The 21,322-nt window shown below is 41.8% G+C and overlaps 1 protein-coding gene across 7 annotated transcripts in view; it reads right to left on the reverse strand.

Annotated features, from left to right (window-relative positions):
* The window catches only part of JADE2 (jade family PHD finger 2), a 197,889-nt gene that overhangs the window by 162,451 nt on the left and 14,116 nt on the right, over positions 1-21,322 (reverse strand). For 6 of the 7 annotated variants that reach the window (XM_020991214.2, XM_020991216.2, XM_020991217.2 and 3 more), the window contains exons 2-3: positions 12,113-12,170; positions 8,088-8,173 (exon numbers count right to left, since the gene is read on the reverse strand). In XM_020991214.2, the coding sequence (XP_020846873.1) occupies positions 8,088-8,173; positions 12,113-12,170 (144 nt within the window). Of the gene's footprint in view, positions 1-8,087; positions 8,174-12,112; positions 12,171-21,322 lie in introns of those variants that run through there. The other variant, XM_078150358.1, reaches the window with a different exon arrangement.

A 21,322-nucleotide genomic window follows, 5' to 3' on the forward strand; every position in this document is an offset into this window, starting at 1 on the left:
AAATGCTAGCAAAAGCAGTTAGAATAAGAGAATGAAATTAAAGGTGTAAAAGAGAAAATAAAACTATTCCAATTCACATGTTTTACTTAGAAAATCTTAAGGAATCTGCAAAGATGCTAATTGAGACAAGAGCTTCAGCAAAGTTTCAGCCTTACAAAATGAATCCACAAAAATCAACAGCATGTTTATAGAATAATCACAAAATCCAAAAAGCAATAATAGGGAAATTTCATTGAAAATATCTACAAAATACATAAAGCATTTGGGGATCAATATATCAAGGCACACAAAATATTTGTGTAGATTACACTACAAGATGCTCCTTAAAGAAGTAACAACTTAAATAGCTGGAGGAATATTTAGTGCTCATGGCTGGGCCATGCCAATAAAAATAATAATGACAACTATTAAAGATGTATTTTTCATTAACTTAAACAATAACAATATTTGTTTGGAGAAATAAAAGATCTAAAATATCAAGAGAGAGAGAGGCAGGTAGGTGGTGCAGTGGATAGAGCGCTGGCCCTAAAGTCAGGAGGACCTGAGTTCAAATCCGGCCTCAGACCAAACACTCGACATTCACTAGCTGTGTGACTCTGAGCAAGTCACTTAACCCCAATTGCCTTAAAAAAGAAAAAAGAAACATAAAATCTCAAGAGAAACAATGAAAAAAGTCAGGGAAGAAGAAAAATAGCAGTTTCAGGTTTCAAACTATATTATAAAGCAGGAATCAATACCATTTGGTGGTACTGGTTTAAAAAAACCAGAAAGCAGAACAATGGAAGAGACCTTACAAAAGAGAATTAGAAACAATGGAAATCAGTAACACACTGTTCGATAACTGGAAAACTTAAATTACTTAGGAAAGAACTCTCTATTTGATTTTTTTTAATCAACTGGGAAAACTGGAAAGCAGTCTAGCAGAAATTAGGCTTAGATCAACACCTACACAATATTCTACACAATAAATTCAAAATGGATATGTGACTTTATATTAAAGATCATATTAAAAAAAATCAAAAGAGAAGTAGATCATATACCTCCCATACCTATGGGCAGGAGACATATTCTTAACCAAATAATGATAGAAGCAATTGCAAAAGATTAAATAGCTAACTGATTACTTGAAACTGCATGAACAAAACTAATGCGCTTATGACAAGAAGGGAAGCAGTCAGATCAGCGAAGGGAAATTTTTGTACCAAATTTCTCAGGTAAGGGGTTAGTATTCATGATATATAAACAAATAACAGATTGATATAAGTCCAAAAACCATTCCTCAATAAATACGAACAGTTCTCAAAGGAATTGGAAATTGTTAACCACTATATGAAAGAATGCTCTAAATAACTAACAAGAGAAAGGCAAACCAAAACAATCCTGAGGTTTAACCTCATAACCTGCAAATTGAAAGCAATGCCAGCAATTAATGTTTGAAGGGCTGTGGGGAGACAGGAAAGCTAGTGTATTGTTTGGGCCTCTGTGAATCACTACAAGAGTTTTGGAAAGTAATTTGGAATTTTGCAAATGAAGTGACTAAAATACCCATGCCCTTTTGACCCAGAGGTTTCACTACCAGTCTTATAATCCAAAAAGATCAATCATAAGAAGAAAGGCCCCATATACACCCAAATATTTATACCAGCACTTTTTGTGGTAGCAAAGAATTAGAAACAAAATAAACACCCTTAGATTGGGGAATGGCAAAACAAATTGTGGTACATTAATATAATGGAACATTACTGTACGAATAATGATGAATAACAGAGAAGCCTGGAAAGATTTACATGATCTAATGAAAAGTGAAGTTAAGCAGAGACAAGAACACGATATACATAATGATTTCAACAATGCAAATGGAAAGAACCACCATAAAACAATAAAAAGTAAATGCTGTAAAATTATAAAGAACAAAAATGGCCTCAAAGAAGAGATATAAGAAGATATCCCAGGCCTACTCCTTTGCAAAAGTAATAGGTCCACTATTGTGGCACATTGCACACATTTTCAAACTTTTTTTTTTACCATAATTATCGACTTTGAAGATTGTTTTCCTCTTAATTCTTCTTCTTTTTTCTCTCTTTAAAAATATTCTTTGTGATATGGGATGCCTCTTGGAGAGGGCTGGGGAAGGATACAGGGAGAAACTCCAGTGATATAAAAAACAAGATATCAATAAAAATTATTTTTAAAAAGAAAGATAATGAGTTCTCTTTTAAACAGATTGAATTTGAAATACCTAAGAGACATTCAGGGTGAAATATCCAATAGGCAGTTAGTGACTTAGGTCTTGGATAAAACTACATACATACACAAAATTTGGGAGTTGCCTACTTAGAGATAATTAAGCCCAGTGGAACTGATAAGGTCACCAAATGAGAAAGGACTGAGAGAAAAGAGAAGAAAGCCCATGACAAAACCTTGGGATACATTCAAATTTGGGAAGCATGACATGGGTGATGATCAAACAAAGGTCAGACAGGCAGAAAGAAAACCAAGAAAGAGCAAGGTCATGAAAACCCAAAGTGGAAAGACTATTTAGGAAAAGGTAGCACCTGATGGTGTCAAATACCACAATGAGGTTAAGAAGGACTAGGACTGAGAAAAGGCCATTAGATTTGGCAATTAAGAGATCACCAGTAACTTTAGAGAGAAAGTGGCAGAAGAATGGTGAGATCAGAAACAGATATGCAGAGGATTTAGAAAACAGACAGATGAGGCAAAGGAAGTGATGATAGTAGAACCTACTGAAATTTTTTTTTTCCTTCTGGGTGGGGGAGACCTGGGGATGTTTGGAGGCAGAAGGGAAGGAACCAGTGGAAAGAGAAAGACTGAAGACTAAAGAAAGGATGATGGTCAGGACAACCCCTTAAAGATAAGACAGGAAGGGGCTACAGGATGTATGTAGAAGGCTTGGCTATGTCTAAGAGAAAGGCATCTCTTCATCTAAGACTGGAGTAAAGGAGGAGTTAGTGGAGCATGATGTCAAATAGGCTATGAGATGAAGAGAAAAAGAGGGAGTTCACAACCAATCTCTTTCATCTCTTGACTATTCCATGCTACCTTTGTCATTAAAGCTGTATGTATTCACTAAGCCCTAAGAAACAATCTCCACTATAATTTCCTTCCAAAAAGTCACAACCAATCAATCCTTTTCTATTTTTGTTGATTCTCTATCCTCCTCTCCTTGGTGGTTGTTCCAAAACGTCTTAGTCCCTCAAAGCCTAATCTTCCAAATGCCCTTTTCTTGTGGCAGATTTCACCTTCTTTACCAAGGGAAACAGAACCCATACTTTGTGAGCCCCCTCATCTGCCTATGCCGTTTGTCAAAATGCTCCTACATCCTCACCAGTTCTCTTCTTCTTCTCCTCTACTCCCATCTTTGAGGAAGAGGTAGCTTTTCTTTTTGTCAGGGTCAATCCTTCTACTGATACCTAGAATCACATCGTGTTTTATCCAGGAGCTTGCTCCTAAATCATTCCTTCTCTCTCATCTTCAGTCTTTCCTTATCTATTGTCTCCTACAAACATGCTCAGGTTTCTCTTAGCTTAAAAAATATAAATAAACCAACCCTTTCCCTTACAATGTCATCCCCTCAAGTTATCATCCTATATCTCTTCCCTTTCGCAGCTAAATTCTCTGCCTCTATTTCTGTAGTCCCCCACTTACTTTTGTAAACCTTTTGTAGTCTGGCTTCTGATCCCATCCCTGACTGAAGCTCTTCTCTCAAGAGCTATCAATGATCTTTTAACATGGCCTTTTCGCAGCCTCCATCCTCCTTTTGATACTGTTGTCCACCTGAATGGTCTTCCCTCCCCTGGATTCCTTGATACTATCCTTGCCTGGTTCTCCAACCCATATGAAACGCTCTCTGTCTCTCCCCTTTAATAACCCTAACCCTAAATGTTATCCCTTCGGAAAACTCCAAAAAAACACTCTATCTAAGCCTAATCTCTCTCCTTTACTAGAGTGCCTCCTAGACTTCTCAACCTCAACATACCCAAGAGAGACTATCTTCTCCCCCAGAGCTGCTCTCACCTTCACTTCCCAAATTCCGCTGAGTGCATCCCCACCTCCTCCTAATCACCCAAATTCCTAAGCTTGGAATCATTCTCTTTACTCTCTTTTAATGACTCATATCTAACGAGCTGCCAAGTCGTGTCCATTCTATCCACCCTCCTCTCTACTTATGCAGCTACCAGCCTTGTTCCAGCTCTTCTCGCTTCTCTCACCTAGGCTACCGATGAAGACCATTCTGAAGGTGCTATTCCAGTCTCTCCCCTCTCCAACCTGTTTTCTACACAGCTGCCAAAATAATCTTCCTCAACCACGTGGACACATCCCTATCCTGTTCAAAAGCCATCAGTGGCTCCCCCGTTGCCGCAAGGCTGGCAGAGAAGCCTGAATTTCACAATCTAGCTTCCTGCTGTGTCCCAGACCTTTCCATCCCTCCTCTTCAAGCACTCTAGGCTGTAGTTAAACTGGATTTCTAGCTGTCCAATGCCACTACCATGCCTGCTATGTGCCCCTTCCGTATCGTGCCTTCAAGGCATGAAATTTTTCCTGACTCCCTCCCTTACTGTTTAGGTAACCAGATGGCACAGTGGATAGAGCATTGATCCTGGAGTTAAGAAAGCCTGAGTTCAAATGCAGCCAAACACACTTACTAGCTGTGAGACCATGGGGAAGTCACTTCAACTTCTGTTTGCTTCAGTTTCCTCAACTGTAATTCGAGGATAATAACAGCACCAACCTCTCAGGGCTGTTGTGAGGATCAAATGGGAGTACATCTCTAAAGTGTTTAGCACAGCACCTGGCACATAGCAGGTGCTATAGAAATGATCATTCCCTTCCCCTGCCCTGCCTCAAATTGCCTTGGAGAGTGCTTATCTATGTGAATCTTATATCCCCCATGTTTGCTTTGCATAGAGTAGGTGATTAACAGGATCACAAGATTTAGATTTGGAAGAAACCTTGGATAAATGTTTATAGAATCGAATTGAAACCAGTCATATGAAACATAATAAGGCCTCTCTGTAAGGCAGGGGCCAGTACCCACCTCACACAGCCTACTCAGCTGCATCAGGCTTTTACTGCAAAAAGGAGCTGGTCTATGGTGGGGGGGGGGACGGAGCATGTTATACCAGGACTTTGCTGCAGTTAGGAAAAATTAGCATTGCTTGCATATAATTGGCACATGCCCACACAGACCCATGCCTATTCTCAGGCAATTTTCACATTAAAATGTCATTCACTGCTCCCCTATAGGCTGTTATCTCTCTATTTTTCTCATGTTTTTCTTGGCTTCCTATCACCCTCCCACCTTCCCTGGCCCACCACAAGTTATAGAGAAGAAAAAGGAGAGGCTAGATGTAGGGGAAGGGTGGGTGGTAGGGAAAAACTTAGGGGAAGAACTGCCTCTGAAGGCTGAGTTCCCACCTCCTATCTGTTTTCACTAGCTTCCCATCAATAAACACTGAACTGCCTCTTAGCACTGTGCTAGGTAGGTTTCTCATACAGAACTGCATGTTTCTGCCTGAACCATGACAAGTTACCTGGAAAAATGTGTCTCCTGATTGGGATCTGGAGTTGAGTAAGAAGAATGTGGAAGAAGAAGCTTCTAGACAGTACAAACTATGATTAAGACTAGGAAAATCAACCTGGGGACTTGGGCTAAGAACAAATCAGAGCTGTGGGACTGTGGGGGGAAAAAAAACCATTTGATTTTGAAGTCACAAGTTCCAGGTCTGAATCCCAGCTTCTTCACTTATACCTGTGATCTCTGGCAAGTCACTTTGAGCCTCAGTTTACTCATCTTATCCAGCTCCATTACTTACCTCACAGGGCTGTAGTAAAGAGCAAATGAAAGAATGTGCAGGAAGATGCTTTGTCACCCTGAAAGCACTACATAAAAATGAGCTGTTATTACAATACTCCTGCATACTTTTCCTCCATCAGTTCCACAGGGAGAATCCAGCTTTCTCTCCCACAATGACTTAGGGAGAGCTGGTGTTTTAACTGCTGAAGTTTCTCCTTGGAAGTCCAGAGCCTAAGAGGTTAAATGACTAATAATAGTTAATATTTATATACCATCTTAAGGTTTACAAAGTGCTCTACAGTGAAAAGAGCATTGGCTTTAGGGTCAAAGGACTTGTGTTCAAATACCAATCCTGATGCTTACTACCCTGTGTGACCTTGGGCAAATCACACAACTTCCCTGGGCCTCAGCTTCCTCATCAGTAATATGAGGTGACTGGACTAATTGGCCTTCGAGGTCCCTGTGAGCTTTAGATTTATGATGCTACTGTCTCATTTGATCCTCACAACAACCCTATGAGATAGATGCTAATATTCTCTCTCATTTCACAGATGAGGAAACTAAGAGCTTGTTAAGGGACAAGCCCACAGTCACACAGCCAGGAAGTGTTTGAGAAGGAATTCCAACCCAAGTTTTCCGGACTCCAAGTCTACCATTACTATACCACACTGGCTCTCTATGACCATGCAGACAGATGGAAAGAAACCTTGATTTTAAGTCAACTGAATCTCAGGAGTTACTAATTTTGTGACTTTGGGCAAGTCACTTCCCCCTTGGGTTTGTTTTTTTATGTATAAAATTGGGGAAGGGAGAGTGTACTCAGTCTCCAAAGTGAGAGCTAGACAAGTTCTAGACTTAGAAATAGGAAGACCTAGGTTAAATTCTGCCTCTAGCTTTCTAGCTTTGTGATCACAAACAGGTCAACATCTCTGAGACTCAGATATAAAAAGGGGAAAAAGTGTTGTTAAGGCTCCGATGAGATCACTCTGATGAGTGCTGTGTCAACTTGAGGAGAGGGGCCTCTGACCTCCAGCCAAAGGCTAAGGCTCAGAAAACACCTTCCTTTCCCACCTCGCCCCCACCCCCACACTCTGACATTCTATCACCAGGAAGAATACAAGGCCCCAAGTGTCAAACTTATCTCTTCCTTCAAAATTTTGTTGATGATACCCAATTCCCAGACAAGCTTGCTGAGTCCAGGGAACTTCTGGCTTTCTTCAGGACTAGCCTCAACCTCCCCTTTCAGGCATTTTCTGGTCTCAAGTGGGATGAGATCTGCACTGAGGCAACAGAGCCATGACCCCTTTCCTGGGCTAAGCTTAAATTCCTAATGAAAAAACCTTTCGACTGGGAATCAAGATCTGGGTCCTAGCTCAGGCTCTGGAAATGACTTAATGTGTGACTTTGGGCAAGTCCTTTCTTACTCTGAGACTCAGTTTCTTCATCTGTCAAATAAGGAAGATGGACCAGGTGTACTCTAAAGTCCCTCCCCGCTCTAATATATTATGAGAATGCCTCCCTGATTATCCTCCCTCTGGCTGGAAAATATGACTTCTTCTTTTTCAGTAAAGAACTGCATGCCCAGCCTAAGAGGCTACCTTAAAGTTCCCTTTCTGTTTTTGTGCCACTTAAGGCCCACCTCTCTTTCCCCTAAACTCCTAACTCCTACCCCCCCCCGAAACACTTGCTTCATGGCTAGAAGGGAAGCTAGAGATCATCCAGGCCAAACCCCTCATTCTACAGATGAGGGAACAAACCCAAGGAGGTTGCTTAAGGCTGAGCAAGAACAGAGCCAAGACCTAGGCTCTCTGACGCTAAATTGAGTTTTCAGGCCATTAGCCCACAGCTGCTTCTGCCTGGGGACCTCATCTGGTACTAAATATATGCAAGGTTTAAGTTATTTAGTTATTTCTTTTGTACATGCTGGATGTTTTCAACCATTCTGGGAGCTCTGCTAAGGCAGGAACCAAGTCTTACCCTTCTTCCACATACCATCATTCCCCCTCCCCCCCCCCCCTCCCCGGGCAATATTAATGAAACCCATTCCATGACAAATATTCCACATGGACTTGTTGAATGAATGAATGAATACTCTGTAGGATTAATACTGGCCTCTGAACTAGGAAGAGTTTCTGGGCCTGCTATAAGCTGACACTTCCCTATTTCTCTTGATTTTCAGGGAAAATGACCCCTGTTCCAGCTCTAGCTACAGCCCTGGGACTAGGGAGATTTCGTCCCCAGAGAACTGTGAAGAGGAAATCAGACACACCTCTGATGGCTTCTTCTCTTTCTGCCTGGGCCAACTGGGCTTGTTGGTGGGAATCTTGGAACATCTTGAATTGGAGGTGGTATGACCTAGAAAGAATGAATAGGGAAGGTTATCCATGGAGATGGCTCCCCAGCACAGAGACCTGGAAAGCTTCCGGAGGGCCCCAAACCACCTGGAAGACCAAATCATCAACCCTGGACAAAGAGGAGCCTGTAATCCCAACAGTAACAACCTTAGCCACAGCACCAACCTTTTACGGCTAAACCAAGTAGAGTTTATATTAAAAGTTGCCTAAACATTAAAGTTTAAACCAAGTTAAACAGCAATTTATTCCCAAGGAATAATAAAAACTAGTTTTGGGGAAACCAGGGGAGCGGCAACTAACCAAAAGGTGTAAGTCAGCTTTTGGAAACTCTGAACTTCCTGTGAACTAGACACCACAAAGACAGAGAGAAACATAGGATCTTGGCTGGAGGCCAACTGGGCCTTAAATGCTGATCTGTCAAGTTAAGACTCAGAAAACACTACATATCCCGTGCCTTTCTTCCCACCACCATCTTCAGTTACCTGGGATGACAGCTGAAGATTCGAGAAAAATTAGGTCTTCTATGCTACTCTCAGACCTCTCCGTGATTGTGTGAAGTACTTTTTCCCTGTCCTATGGCTCAGTCTTCTCATCTATGAAATGGAAATACTGTCTTTCCCCTTTAACCTATCCCACAGTCCTTTTGAGGATGATCAGAAGGATCCAGTTAAAAACTGGATACAGCTCCCAAATATGGACTAGGAGGTACGACTTGGCATACTTGTTAGGTTCGACTACATGTGTCCACTTTAATATGGCAGAGCAGGCAATCACCGAAATGTACACCTTGGCAATGAGGCTCCTTGAAATAGCTCTAGGGCCACTATTCTTTCCTTTTAAGGTCATGCTAGGAACCCAAACATTGATGGAAGAGAGAGGGCTTTGAGAGGAGAAAGAAACAGTTAGGAAATAACCTATTTCTAGCTCCCCAACCTCTGAAAAACAATTGCGTGGGAACCTTTACAACTTCTTCATTCAGAAATTTCCTATCTTCCCATACATAATCCACTCAGAGGTATCAAAAAAAAAAAACCCAACAATCAGAAAGTTTCCATTTAGTTTCTCTGAACTAAGTTCCTACCACAGGGCAAAAAAATCTCCCACCAACCATAACAATACTTCCTTCTCCTACTAAGTAAAGCCATCAAAAAAGGTCAAAGTTTTGTTTACAATTGTAACCAATTACAGTAGTAGGAGGGAGAAGGTTTTTTTTCATTCAGCTTGAATATCAAAGTCTACTGAGATAAAGGTTCTGAGGCCTCAGACTATCACAGGCTCAGACTAAATCTTTAAGCTTTCTATTTTAGGAGAAGAGAATTTGGCTTGTGGCCAAAGAGGCACGTACAATTTGGAATCCAAGTCCCAGAGTTAAAAGTCCCCTCAGATTATCTGGTGCAAATCCCTAATTAAAAGGATGGGGCAACCAGAAGGGTAGTGAATGGCCTAACTTCACACAATACAGTGAGGGGCTAGCACAGCCTTCCCCCCTTCCAGTCCAAGGCTCCTTTGGCCATATGAAGCTGCCACCGTCTAGGCAGGAGCCCAGCTGGTCTAATGCTCTGAGGGCCAGAGGACCAGGCACAAACCTAGATAAAGCAAAAAGTCTAGGCTCCCACCTATCTAAATGCTACCTACCCTTCCTTCACAAACTCTGTTTTTCATTACACGTCTGTACTGTTTCACTACTCCCCACCTTATCCTGTCCTTTCGCACCTCTTGTAAGACTGCCCATACCTGGAAAACACTCTCCCAAGCCCTCATTTCAAGGCCAGACTCCTGCTGTTGCCTTCATGAAGCCAACTCCTGAGTGGAAAATGATCTCTGCATCCTTCAATTTTCGTGTGTTGTGTGTGTGTGTGTGTGTGTGTGTGTGTGTGTGTGTGTGTGTGTGTGTGAAATGTAAACTCTTCAAGGGTGGTGGGACAGTGTTCCCCTTTCATTTCTGTGTACCCAATATGCACCCAGCACCAACTCCCATGGATTCAATTATCATCTCTCTGCTGACGATTTTCAAATCTATTTATCCAGCCCTGACCCCTCTCCAGACCTCAAGTGTCACATTTCTAACATCTTAAACTACTGCTTGGTCTTCCTGCCCCCAGTCTCTCCCCACTCCAATCTATCTTCCACTCCGATGTCCAAATGAGCTTTCTAAAAAGCTCAGGTCTGACCATGGTTACCTCACCCCACCCCCATCTTTCTGTATCTTCTCTAGCATCAAATATAAAATCCTCTACTTGGCTTTTTAAAGCTTTTTAGTCTGCTTCTTCTCCCCTGGCTCCCAAACTTTTCCAGTTGTTGACTGGCTGATCTGGGCCTGAAAGGAACAGAGAGACTTAGGTAAGTAAATCAAGGAAGAAAGGGCCTATTGAGATGTGGGAAATGAGGGGGAGGGGAGGAAAAGATGGCTAACCTAACTGGAGTGAAAAGTGAGAGCTGCAGGGGTATTCTTTCCTGAGGTAGACGGATTCTCTTCAGTTGATGCCTCTGGCTCACAGATACAACTTCACTTATTTACAATGCTCCAAAGCCTTCCTCTATCCAAACTTCTCTGATTGCTAAGTTTCAAGACCCCTGAAGTCTGTGGGCTTTACACTCAGATGAATGGTGTTGTGGAAAGGGTTCAGCATTAGAAATCAGAAGCTCCCGTGAGTTGCAGTCCTCTCTCTCAATGGCTTCAGATGACCCAGGACAAACAGTTCACTCTTCAGCCTGTTTCATCATCTACAAAAATGAGGATGTTGATACTTGCCTGCCTTAGGAGCTGGAAGGTGTAGAGGCCCTCTAGCCCTAACTGTACAGAAGAGGAGACTGAGGCCCAGAGAAATAAAGGTACTTGCTCTAGGCTACAGGCATATTTGAGGCTAGAAGGCAAGTAAGTCCCAGGACTCCTAATCCAGCACTCCTAATCACTGTAAGAACTTGGTAAATCAGAAGATACTCTACAAGGACCAGAATGTGGCTTTTTTTTTAATAACTCGAGGAGGATTATTGTTATCATGTGATTTTTAAGAGATTTCCAATCACCACTTTCGACTAATCACGGGGTTCTCCCTCAGCAGCTGATACCTCAGCACAATACCAAAATGTTTTATTTAAAACAACATGAAACCATTGGTAGGAAAGTCTCTGTTTTTGCTCTGTGACTGCTTGACCGGTCCTCAGTTTTTCTCTTCTGAGATGAAGGGGCTGTGCTCCCTTCCGTTAATGGTACCAGGCTTCTAAAAAAGGGAACCTACTGAGTGCTGTGGTCCGGAGAATTTGTATTAACTATTCAGTCCCTCCCTCAATCCAAACAACTGTTTCTGGGGTGCAGAGAACTCTTACAATTCTTAGTTTCCTCCAAAAGTCAGCCTAATTCAACATAACCTCCTCTACAAAGTCTTTCCTGATTCTCTCTCCTCTGTCGCAGGCGCTAGTACCTTCCCCCTTACAAAATCACCCTGTATTTTTTTATATGCCTCTATGTATACCCATCCCCTTTCTCCACAGAATATAACGTCCTTGATCAGGACTTTTCTATTTTTATCTATTTCCCCGGGCCTAGCACAGGGTTGGTGCTTAATAAATGCTTATTGATTCCATTCCACTTTTCCCTTTGTTCCTTCCTCCCCATACTCCTCCCCACCTCCCCCTCCTCGAAGCCTAGACAGGCCGGTTCTGTGTGGTGGTCTACTCTGACTCAAACTTGGATACCAGAACATAGTGTAAGCTGATACACAGCATCCATTTGTGGATTTTTGGTTTTTGAATTTTTTTTCAAAAAACTTCTGTAAAGAACTGAAGCCCAGGTACAAGTTACGGTCAAGTGACCACCCAGCTAGGGCAGTTCCACCCCCACCCCCACCCCCACCCCAGCAAAGTAATTATTCAAATGTCTTCCCAATTTGAGGTGAATAGCTTAGTTATCATGTTTAAAGCCTTGAATTAAAGGTCTTACTGTCAGTGGTGTCTGAGTTATCACTGCTGATGGAGTATTTTCGCCTCTTTTCTTCCATCTGTAACAAAAAGAAATTGAACATTATACTTATTGTTCAGGAAACTCATTACGGAAGCAAATCCCTATTATCTCTATTATCTCTGGGTATCTGCACACCACCCAAACACCACTACAAACACTCACCCTCAGGCATTCAAAAGGAAGCAAAATTTACCACTCCCCCGCCCAACACCCCTCCCAAGCAGGAAGGCTTTGGTCCTAGTATTGAAGCCCAAGGCCTGGCCTCACTCTGCCAGGCCTCTCCCATCCTCACTTCCTTCCCCGTAGGAAATTTTACCCCAGATGAAACATCTACTAGCGCAGGCGAGAAGTCTGGTACCAGGAGCCAAGGTGGCAGAAGAGGAAAGGGAGAGAAAGGTGGGGAACTCCTTTAAGCATGCTGAGCCCAACAGGAAGTCACCTGTGCTCTTGGAAACCTTCTGAACCATTCAGTCAATCAGCTGCTGTACCAGGGGAAGAAGACCAGCAGCAGTTCCCAGGTTTAGTGGCACACCTTTAGAAAGGTACCTGGCCACTTAGCAGGCCAGGCAAGCAAATGGAGGCCCAGGCGAAAACCAAGGGGAGTGAGAAGGGAATCAGCTTAAAGAAAGCCCTTTTATCTTGGGAAAGGAAGGGAACTGTTTACATTACAAAGGTATCCTTTCCTTTAGTTTCATTCATTCATTAACAAGTGTGAAGGCCCAGGAAGGAATCCAGGGCGGGATTCCAGCCCTGGGAAAGGAAATAATTATAACAGCTAGAATTATTTTGGTGCTTTAAAGTTTGCAAAGCGCTTCATATATATACATAATCTCAACTGACCTTCATAATAGCCAGGTTTCATTCTCATTTTACAGATGAGGAAACTGAGGCCTAGAGAGGCTAAGCCATGCCCAGGGCCACACAGTAAACATCTACAGTGGAGATAAAATTCAGGTCTTCTTAACTCTAAGCCCAGTGCTCAATTCAGGAAGCCACCTACCAAACCAGTCTTCCAGTTTCATGAATCAGTTCCAAGAAAACTAGCCTCACGTTTAATTCTGGATCAAAGGAAGGGATTTAGTGGGTTCCCCCTCACTGGTACCATGAGCTGGCCATTTGTCAATGACAGAAATGATTCTTTCCCAGTATGGACCAGTTGGCTCTGAAGTATTTTTCCAACCATAACATTCTGTGACACTGTGACCAAAGGCTGTTCTACTCATTCACTCAAAAAAATGCTGAATAAGTGACTGCTACAATTTACTAAGCCCAGTGCTAGTAGTAATGTACAAAGATTTAATGAAAACCAGATCAATTCCCTCACTGAGTTGATATTGGAAGAGAAGTAGAGGGATATAACAAGTCACAAGAATAATGATCCATCCAGGGGAGAAAAAGTGGATGACGAATGCCTATCACCCAGATTATAATATGCAATGGGACAGAGAAACTACAGAGCTGCCCCCACAGTATGTATATCTTGAATAAAAATTGCAAATGGACAATGAGTTAAGCTGAGGATTTAAGAAGAAGAAGAAAGCCAGGAAGGATGCCTTCGGGAAATTTGCGAAATTCTTTTGAGGATCCCCAAAAAAGACCCATCTTTTTGACGTCAATATCCTTTAAAGGGTTTGTATGACTGTGGCACATGAAACGCTACTACCTCATAAAAACTAAAGACTAGGATCACCTAAAGGACAATGAAGATCCACCCATGGTAGATGTGAGTACATAGCAAAATATCACAAACAGAATTACTTATGAAAGAAAGTAATGGATGTCATCAGAAAAAAAAAAGAGTGAAATAGGCAGGATTGTCACAGGATAAAAGCAAGAGATAATCAATGTTTGCTCCCAATTATTATTCTCTCATACCTTCATAATGTCAAGAAAATGGGAGGACATGGGCAAGAGCTGTGAGGAAGAGACAGGCATGGATGGATGGTGACCTGCATTTTGGGAGGAAATACCCAGACCCCAAGATCTGATGGCATCATAGATCCATTTGGGTGTTTGAGCTATATTATACTGAAGAATGGGGTACAAGAGAGGTACAAGGGAAAGCAGAGGAAAGTCAGGCCATCTCCACTGTGCAGATGTTCTCTTAATGCATGAACTCTGAGCTGTGTCTCCCCATCCTCACTGTGACAAAGGCACCTCACTTGAGAGGTGACTAGTCAGATACTGGCTGAATATGAGACCAGGAAACAAACAATGCTGACTGGGCCTGCTGGGATCTACCTTGACCTAACATAAAATAACAAGAGAGTTTAACCACTAAATTAATACGACCAGAAAATACTTCATTAAGAAAGTGACTTCTTCACAGAGAGTCAAGTAACCAAGGAAATACATGGGAACATCTGGAAATCTGCAGCAAGGTATATAAATATAATTACATAAAAGGCATTTCTTCTCCTGAATCAGCCCCTGTTGCTGTCTGCTTTTCTGTACATTAGGAGGTGGTAAGAATGAGCTCAAAGCTAATTAAAAGGCAGCTAAAGAAAGAAAAGGCAGGAAGCCCTGTCATAAACAGACTAGGCCCTTCTTAGGTGCTTCTGGTGACTTAAGTCAGTAGCAAGGCAGCCAGGCAGTGAGTCCCAAGGGCTAGGCACAATAGTAAGGCAAGGGAACCACTAAAAAGATAAAGGACTGAGGATCTCAATTCCAGCAAGCTTGTAAGGCCAAGAGAATTCTGGAAAGTGTGTTGTTTGTCTTTCTGCCAGTACCAAGTAGCACCTAAAGTGCCTAACATACAAATTGGTCTCTGTCACAGAAAGGGCAGCGGTAAGACATCTCTCCTCTGAAATCTGAAACAAATGGGAGATGGGGGAGGCAAGAGGAGACACAGAAGGATTCCAAATGGTATGAGGAGGTTGGCAGGCAAATGAACAAGATCCGAGAAAGAAAAGAATGAATGAATAAAAAAAAAGAAAAATGCTAACCACATCCCAAACACAATGCAAAGCACCAGGATACAAATACAAAAGAGAGACCACCTCTGATCCCACAAAGTGCTTCCATTCTAACAAGGAGAGATGGTACAAATGGGGAGTCATCCAGAGAAGAGTGTTTCGGTCAGGAAAGACCTATGAATGATAAATGGGACAACAGGGCAGACAAATGACAAGCCCTTTTTAGGAGCAACCATGGAGTTGATTTTTATTATAGCTACTAGGGCCAGAGGTGGGAAGGAGAAAGGAATGGTGGTATCAACCACTGGCAGAGCAGAAGACGGGCAGACTGAAAGAACTGGTCTGCAGCAGGCCAGAAAGAGGGAGGTCCCACTAACCAAAATGGTAGAGGATTCCAAGACTAGATTCCAAAGCACTTCCAGGGCACTGCCCTGAACATCTGAATCCAAGTAATAAGGTCTTTCTGCAAAAGCAGGTAACTGGGCCTTCAATGGAGGAAGTAGCTTCTTATTCTTTAAAGAATGACATGGCCCTTCAGGTACCATTAGGAAACAGCGGTGAAAGATGACTCACTACCAAGTGGTTGCCTCTCACTGTAACACAAACAAGAGGGAGATTATTGTCTTCCAGGAACTTGTATCCAGAACATAAGAGAACACCTTCTAGGACTTGTCAAACCTATCTATTGCTGGAAACCCATGTGAGAATAAATGACGTCACCAGAAATAACCTAGAAAGCATTGCTAAGGATGATGACGCCCTGGTCAAGAAACTGAAGAACTTAAGAGTTTGGGGGTTTTTTGTTTTGCTTTGTTTGGTAGCACTATTTTAAGAGAGGCAGTGCACCCTAATGGATGGAGGGCTGGCCTTGAAGCCAGGAAAAACCTAGGTTTGAATCATGCCTCTGACACATACTATCTGTGTTGTGTGACTCTGGGCAAGTTACTTAATCTCTTTCACCCAAATTCTGACTAAGACTATAAAATGTAGAGAATACACAGACATGAACTGGTAGAAACAGTTTCCTGTCCCCAGAATTTGCAGTAAGAGTGAAATCACAGGTGCAGTCCCTATTCCCATCCCTACTACTGAGTGAAATCAGAGGCTTGAGAAAAGAAAAGAAAATTTGAGGAGTGAACAATTGTCTATGAATATGAGGTCTCAGAATAGACAGGAATGATGGGCATGTACCTAAGAAAAGACAGTAAAAAAAAAGTGCCTGTAGCTTTGTAAATCTCATCAAAAGAGCTTTAAAATGAAAAGGAGAGGAGGGAAAAATATCTCACATAAAACTGACAAACTGGCACACAGCATGGGAGGAATAGGAGAGGAATAGTAATTAATGGGAGAGGATAACACAAGGCAATAAAGCCAACTGCCTCAGATATCTATACACAAATGTAAAAAAGTAAGGGTAATAAACAGGTTCAAGTAGAAATCCTAAAGCAATGAAGAAAATTCTACCTCTTAAGCATCACTGTGACTTGGTAATTTAAGAATACCTCAAAGGATCAAGCTGGGTCAACTGACAAAGTGCATTTTTTTAATCTATAAGGTAAAGAAAACAGAGATGATGAGATGAAAATTTTACTTCAAATTAAAATTACAATATCTGCTTGTGATTATTTGTATTTAAACTGCATTATCAAAGTTATCACTTTGATCCTTGCCTTGCTGTCACACCAAACCTCCTAGAGAAAAATTCCTTGCCTCTACTTTCGCACAACTCATTCACTTCTCAGACTCTCACAATCTGGCTTCTAACCCTACCACTGTTCTCCCCGAGGCTACCAAAAAGCTCTTAATTATTAATCCTGTAATCTTTTCTTAGTACTCATCCTACTCAGCTCTCCATCTTTTGACACAGTACTCCCTTCTCCTAGATATTTTCTCCTCTGGTTTTATCATGACTGGTTTCTCTTGGTTCTCTTCCTTTGTGATTGCTCCTTCTTAGTCTCAAACGCCCTAGCATGGGGTATCCCTCAAGGCTCTGTCCTGAGCCCTTTTGTCTCTAAATAACATTTATGCTGATGACAATTAAACCTAAATATTCTGCCCTAATTTCTCCCCGGAAATCTAGTCTTGTATCACCAATTACCTAATAGACATCTCAAACTCTGCTTGTCCAAAGTAGATTTCATCTACTCCTGCTTCCCCTTAGCACACTTCCCTTCCAAATTTCCCTATTAGGTTGAAGGCACTACCAGTTACCCAAGTCACAACCTCAGAGACATTCTTGACTTTCCTCTTCACCACAGCCCATATCCAATCAGTCACCAAGTCTTACCAGTTTCTATCTCTACAACACCTTCTGTCATCCATCCTATTTCCCTGTCTACTGGCTCCTTCCCTTCTCCACTGAAATCAACCTTAAAAAACCTCTCATTTGATTAGCTATCATTCCATCTCTCTCTACTTCACCGCTAAACTCTTTAAGAAAGCCTGGGAGTCCCAATTTCTCTCCTCTCACTCGGTATAAACCCTCCGTGATCTGGTTTCCAATTTCATCCTTCAGCTGAAACTTCCTTTTCCAAAAATGACTGACATTCACTTAATTGCCAAAACTAATGTTCTCTTCACAAGCTGATCCTTCTTGATATCTCAGTAGCATCTGACATGGTTTATCACCTTCTCCTTCTGGATACTCTTTGCTCTTTATGTTTTCATGCTACTATTCTCTTCTTGTTCTCCTCTTATCTCTTCTCAGCATCCTTTGCTATTCATTACCCAGGTCATACTTACTAACCACAGATGTTCCTCAAGACTCTCCCCTGAGCCTTCTGCCCTTTTTGTTCTACACCATGTCACTTAGGATATCAGCAGTTCCCATGAGTCCAATTATCTTCCCTCTACAGAAGATTCCCAGACACATATATCCAGTCCTAGCCTTTCTCCTGAGCTAGTCACTTGCTTCTAAATGCCTCAAGACATCTGGAACTGGATGTCCCATGGGCATCTGAAACTTTTCATTCCCAAAAGAGATTTCATTTTCTTTCCTCACAAACCCCTGTATTCTTCTGAACGTCTCCACTACTGTTGAGGGCACCTTCATCCCCCAGTCACTAATGATTGATTATCAACCTTAACTCCTCACTCTCACTCACTCTACAAATCCAATCCACTGCCAAATCTTATCCTTTCTACTTTCATGTAACATCCTCAGGATACACTCCCTTCTCTTCACTCACACAGCCAAATTTCTAGTTGAGGCTCTCATCACTTCTTACCTGGACTACTGCAAGAGATTTCTAATTGATCTCCCTGTCTTAGGTTTCACCCCACTCATACTACACGCAACACTTGACTACCAGGGTGATTTTTCTAAAACAGGTCTCACCATATCAATCCCTTCTCGTTGGGATCTAGTGGCTCACTATTACCATCAGGATCAAATACAAGCTTTTCCTCTTAGCATTTGAAGTTCTTCATGACCTGGTCCATTCCCACCTTTCTAAAGTCTTCTTACACTTTACTCCCCTCCATAAGCAGGACTATTTACAGTTCCTTGAACATCTATCTGTGATTTTTCACTGGCTGTCTCCCACACCTGAAATACCTTGCTTCCTCACTTCCGCCTCGTAGTTTCCCTGTCTTCCTTCGAGATTCAACTCAAAACCTACCTTTTGCAGGAGACTGTGCCTGGTCTGACCCTCACCCCCCACCCCGAAGCTGCTAATGACTTCCCTTCTCAGAATGCCTTTTATCTTCTCCTTATATATCTTGCATGTACCTAGTTATTTACATATTGTCTTTCCCACTAGAATATAAACATTTTAAGGGCAGAAACTGCTTCTGCTTTTCGTTGTACCCCCACAGCATAGTCCCTGGCACTTAGAAAACACTTTAAAAAAGTTTATTCATCCAGCCTCATACTACTACAGTTTAGATCCTCACTACCTACCCTTTTTTTTTGGACTATTTCAATAACATCCTAAAAGAAATTCCATCCTGATTGGTCTGCTTCTAGTCTAGTGTCTCCCATGTTCAATTGATTCTCTCCACATTTACCAAAACAATCTTCTTAAGGCCAATATCTGACCATGATACTCTACCCCTCAATCTTCAATGGCTCTCTATTACCTCTAGGATAAAGTACAAATGCCTCAGCCTGGTATTTAAAACACTCTCCATTCTACCTCCAACCTACCCTTTCTATACATTTATGGTCTTTTTACATATTTCTTCTCTTTGCCTTTGTACAAGGAGGCTCCACGTCCGGAATGCCTCCTTTCTTACCTCCATCTCGGTTCCCTTCAAGGCTCAGCTTTGGGCCCACCTCTTATGTAAGATATTCTTTATGTAAGTATTATCTCCCCCTCCCACAACTGCCCTGTATTTAATTACTTATCTACATTGTATCCCAAGACAACGTAAATCTCAAGGCAGAGACAATTCCATTCTCATGTATGTATTTCCTTTGCCTTGTGTAACAGGAGACGTACAGAACAAGTGTTTGTTTGAATTGATCTTAGATAGTACAAGCTTTGTTGCCCTCAGTTAAGAGCAAGTCACCAGGTAAAGAAAACCAGACTCCTAGAACTGGCAGATCTCATTGCTGACATAATCTGTCAGTGATCTTGGGAAGAGTGAGGAGTGCTGCAGAAACAGTGATAAGCCAACTCTCAATTTTTACCTCCCAGAAAACTGAATGGTGGCATTTATGCACTATTAGCCAGCGAGCCTGACTTTTATTCCTGGAAAAATTCCAGGCTTTATTTATTTAAAGTGTGACCACTTAGAAAATGAAGTAAAGCTCACTTGAGTGCCAGTATACCTTCAGCATGAACAGGTTATATCAGACTGACTTTATTTCTTTTTTTGAAAAGGTTATTAGATTGGTAGAGAGGCAGTAAGATGTAAGTTAATATCAAGCTGGCCTTAGACCTAGGAAGAGTTCAAGTCCACACTGACTGTATAACCCTAGGCAAGTCACTCCAGCAACTCTCTTAGATGATATGGTTACACAGAAGGTGCAGATACCTACATAGGAAGAAGGAATTTTCTATCTTGGGAGTTTCTTATATGAATAAAATCACAGGTCCAGTCCCTATCTTATTAGATGAGTAAAATCAGGGGCTCATGGTATACAGAGTATCACCAAATTTCATCAAGGAATTTGACCAAGATACCCATGCCTAAGGATGAGATGGAAAGACGTTAGCTAGCTTAGTCAGGTGGATTTAGAATTAGGATGAGTGGATATAAAGAGCAGTCACTGGGGCAGCTAGATGGCACAGTGGATAGAGCACCAGCCCTGGATTCAGGAGGACCTGAGTTCAAATCTGGCCTCAGACACAAAACACTAGCTGTGTGACCCTGGGCAAGTCACTTAACCCCATTGCCTACCCCCCCCAAAAAAAAGAGTAGTCACTAATGGGTCAATGTCACCTTGGTGGGATATCTCTAGTGGAACCACTCTAAGAAACAGCCTGACCTGATAATGTGCTAGACAACATTTTTATCAATTTTTATCAACCTAATTTTTGGTAGATGAAACAAAGCTGAAAGAGCTAACAATAATGTTGGATAAAGGAGTCAGGATCCAAAAAGACCTGAAAAGATTAGAATGATAGGCAAAATCTAATAAGATGAAATTTAACAAAGATAAACGTAAAGTTCTTTGCACAAGTACGTGATAAAAGGGGTATAGCTAAACAAGAGTTCCTATGAAAAAGATCTGGGGTTTTGGTGGACTCCAAACTCAATATGTGAGACAATAGTTTGACACAGAAGTCCACAAAGCTAATGGAATCCTTGGCTTATTAAGAGAACAGCTGCCCATCTCAGACCGGACTTAAAATCCTGTACTCAGTTTGGGGCTCATTTGAGGAAGGTTATTTGCCAGCTGATGCAAGAAAGTGGTGGGGAAGCCAGGGTGCTTAGAGGGTGTGCCCAGACTGGCCAGAGAACTTGACACTAAGCCACTTAAGGAGAACTCTCAAGGTATTAGGGATATTTAACCTGGAGAAGAAAAGTCACAGGGTTCATATGATAAGATATCCTCAAACAGATACAGGATTATTGTTTGGGAAAAAAAAAATTAAATTTGTTCTGCTCTGCCCAGGGGTGCAGAACAAGGAGCAAAGAATAGACATGTTACAGTTATAACTTATATTGATTGCTTGCCTTCTCAATGAGGGGGGATGGAGGGAGGAAGGGAGAGAATTTGGAACTCAAAGCTTTAAAAAAAACTAATGTCAAAAACTGTTTTTCTATGTAACTGGGGAAAAATAAAATTTAAAAAAAAAATAGAAGTGTTAGAGAGGTAAAGTCT

This window comes from Phascolarctos cinereus, unplaced genomic scaffold (assembly GCF_003287225.1).
Source record: "Phascolarctos cinereus isolate Bilbo 61053 unplaced genomic scaffold, phaCin_HiC Scaffold_2;HRSCAF=192, whole genome shotgun sequence".
NCBI lineage: Eukaryota > Metazoa > Chordata > Mammalia > Diprotodontia > Phascolarctidae > Phascolarctos > Phascolarctos cinereus.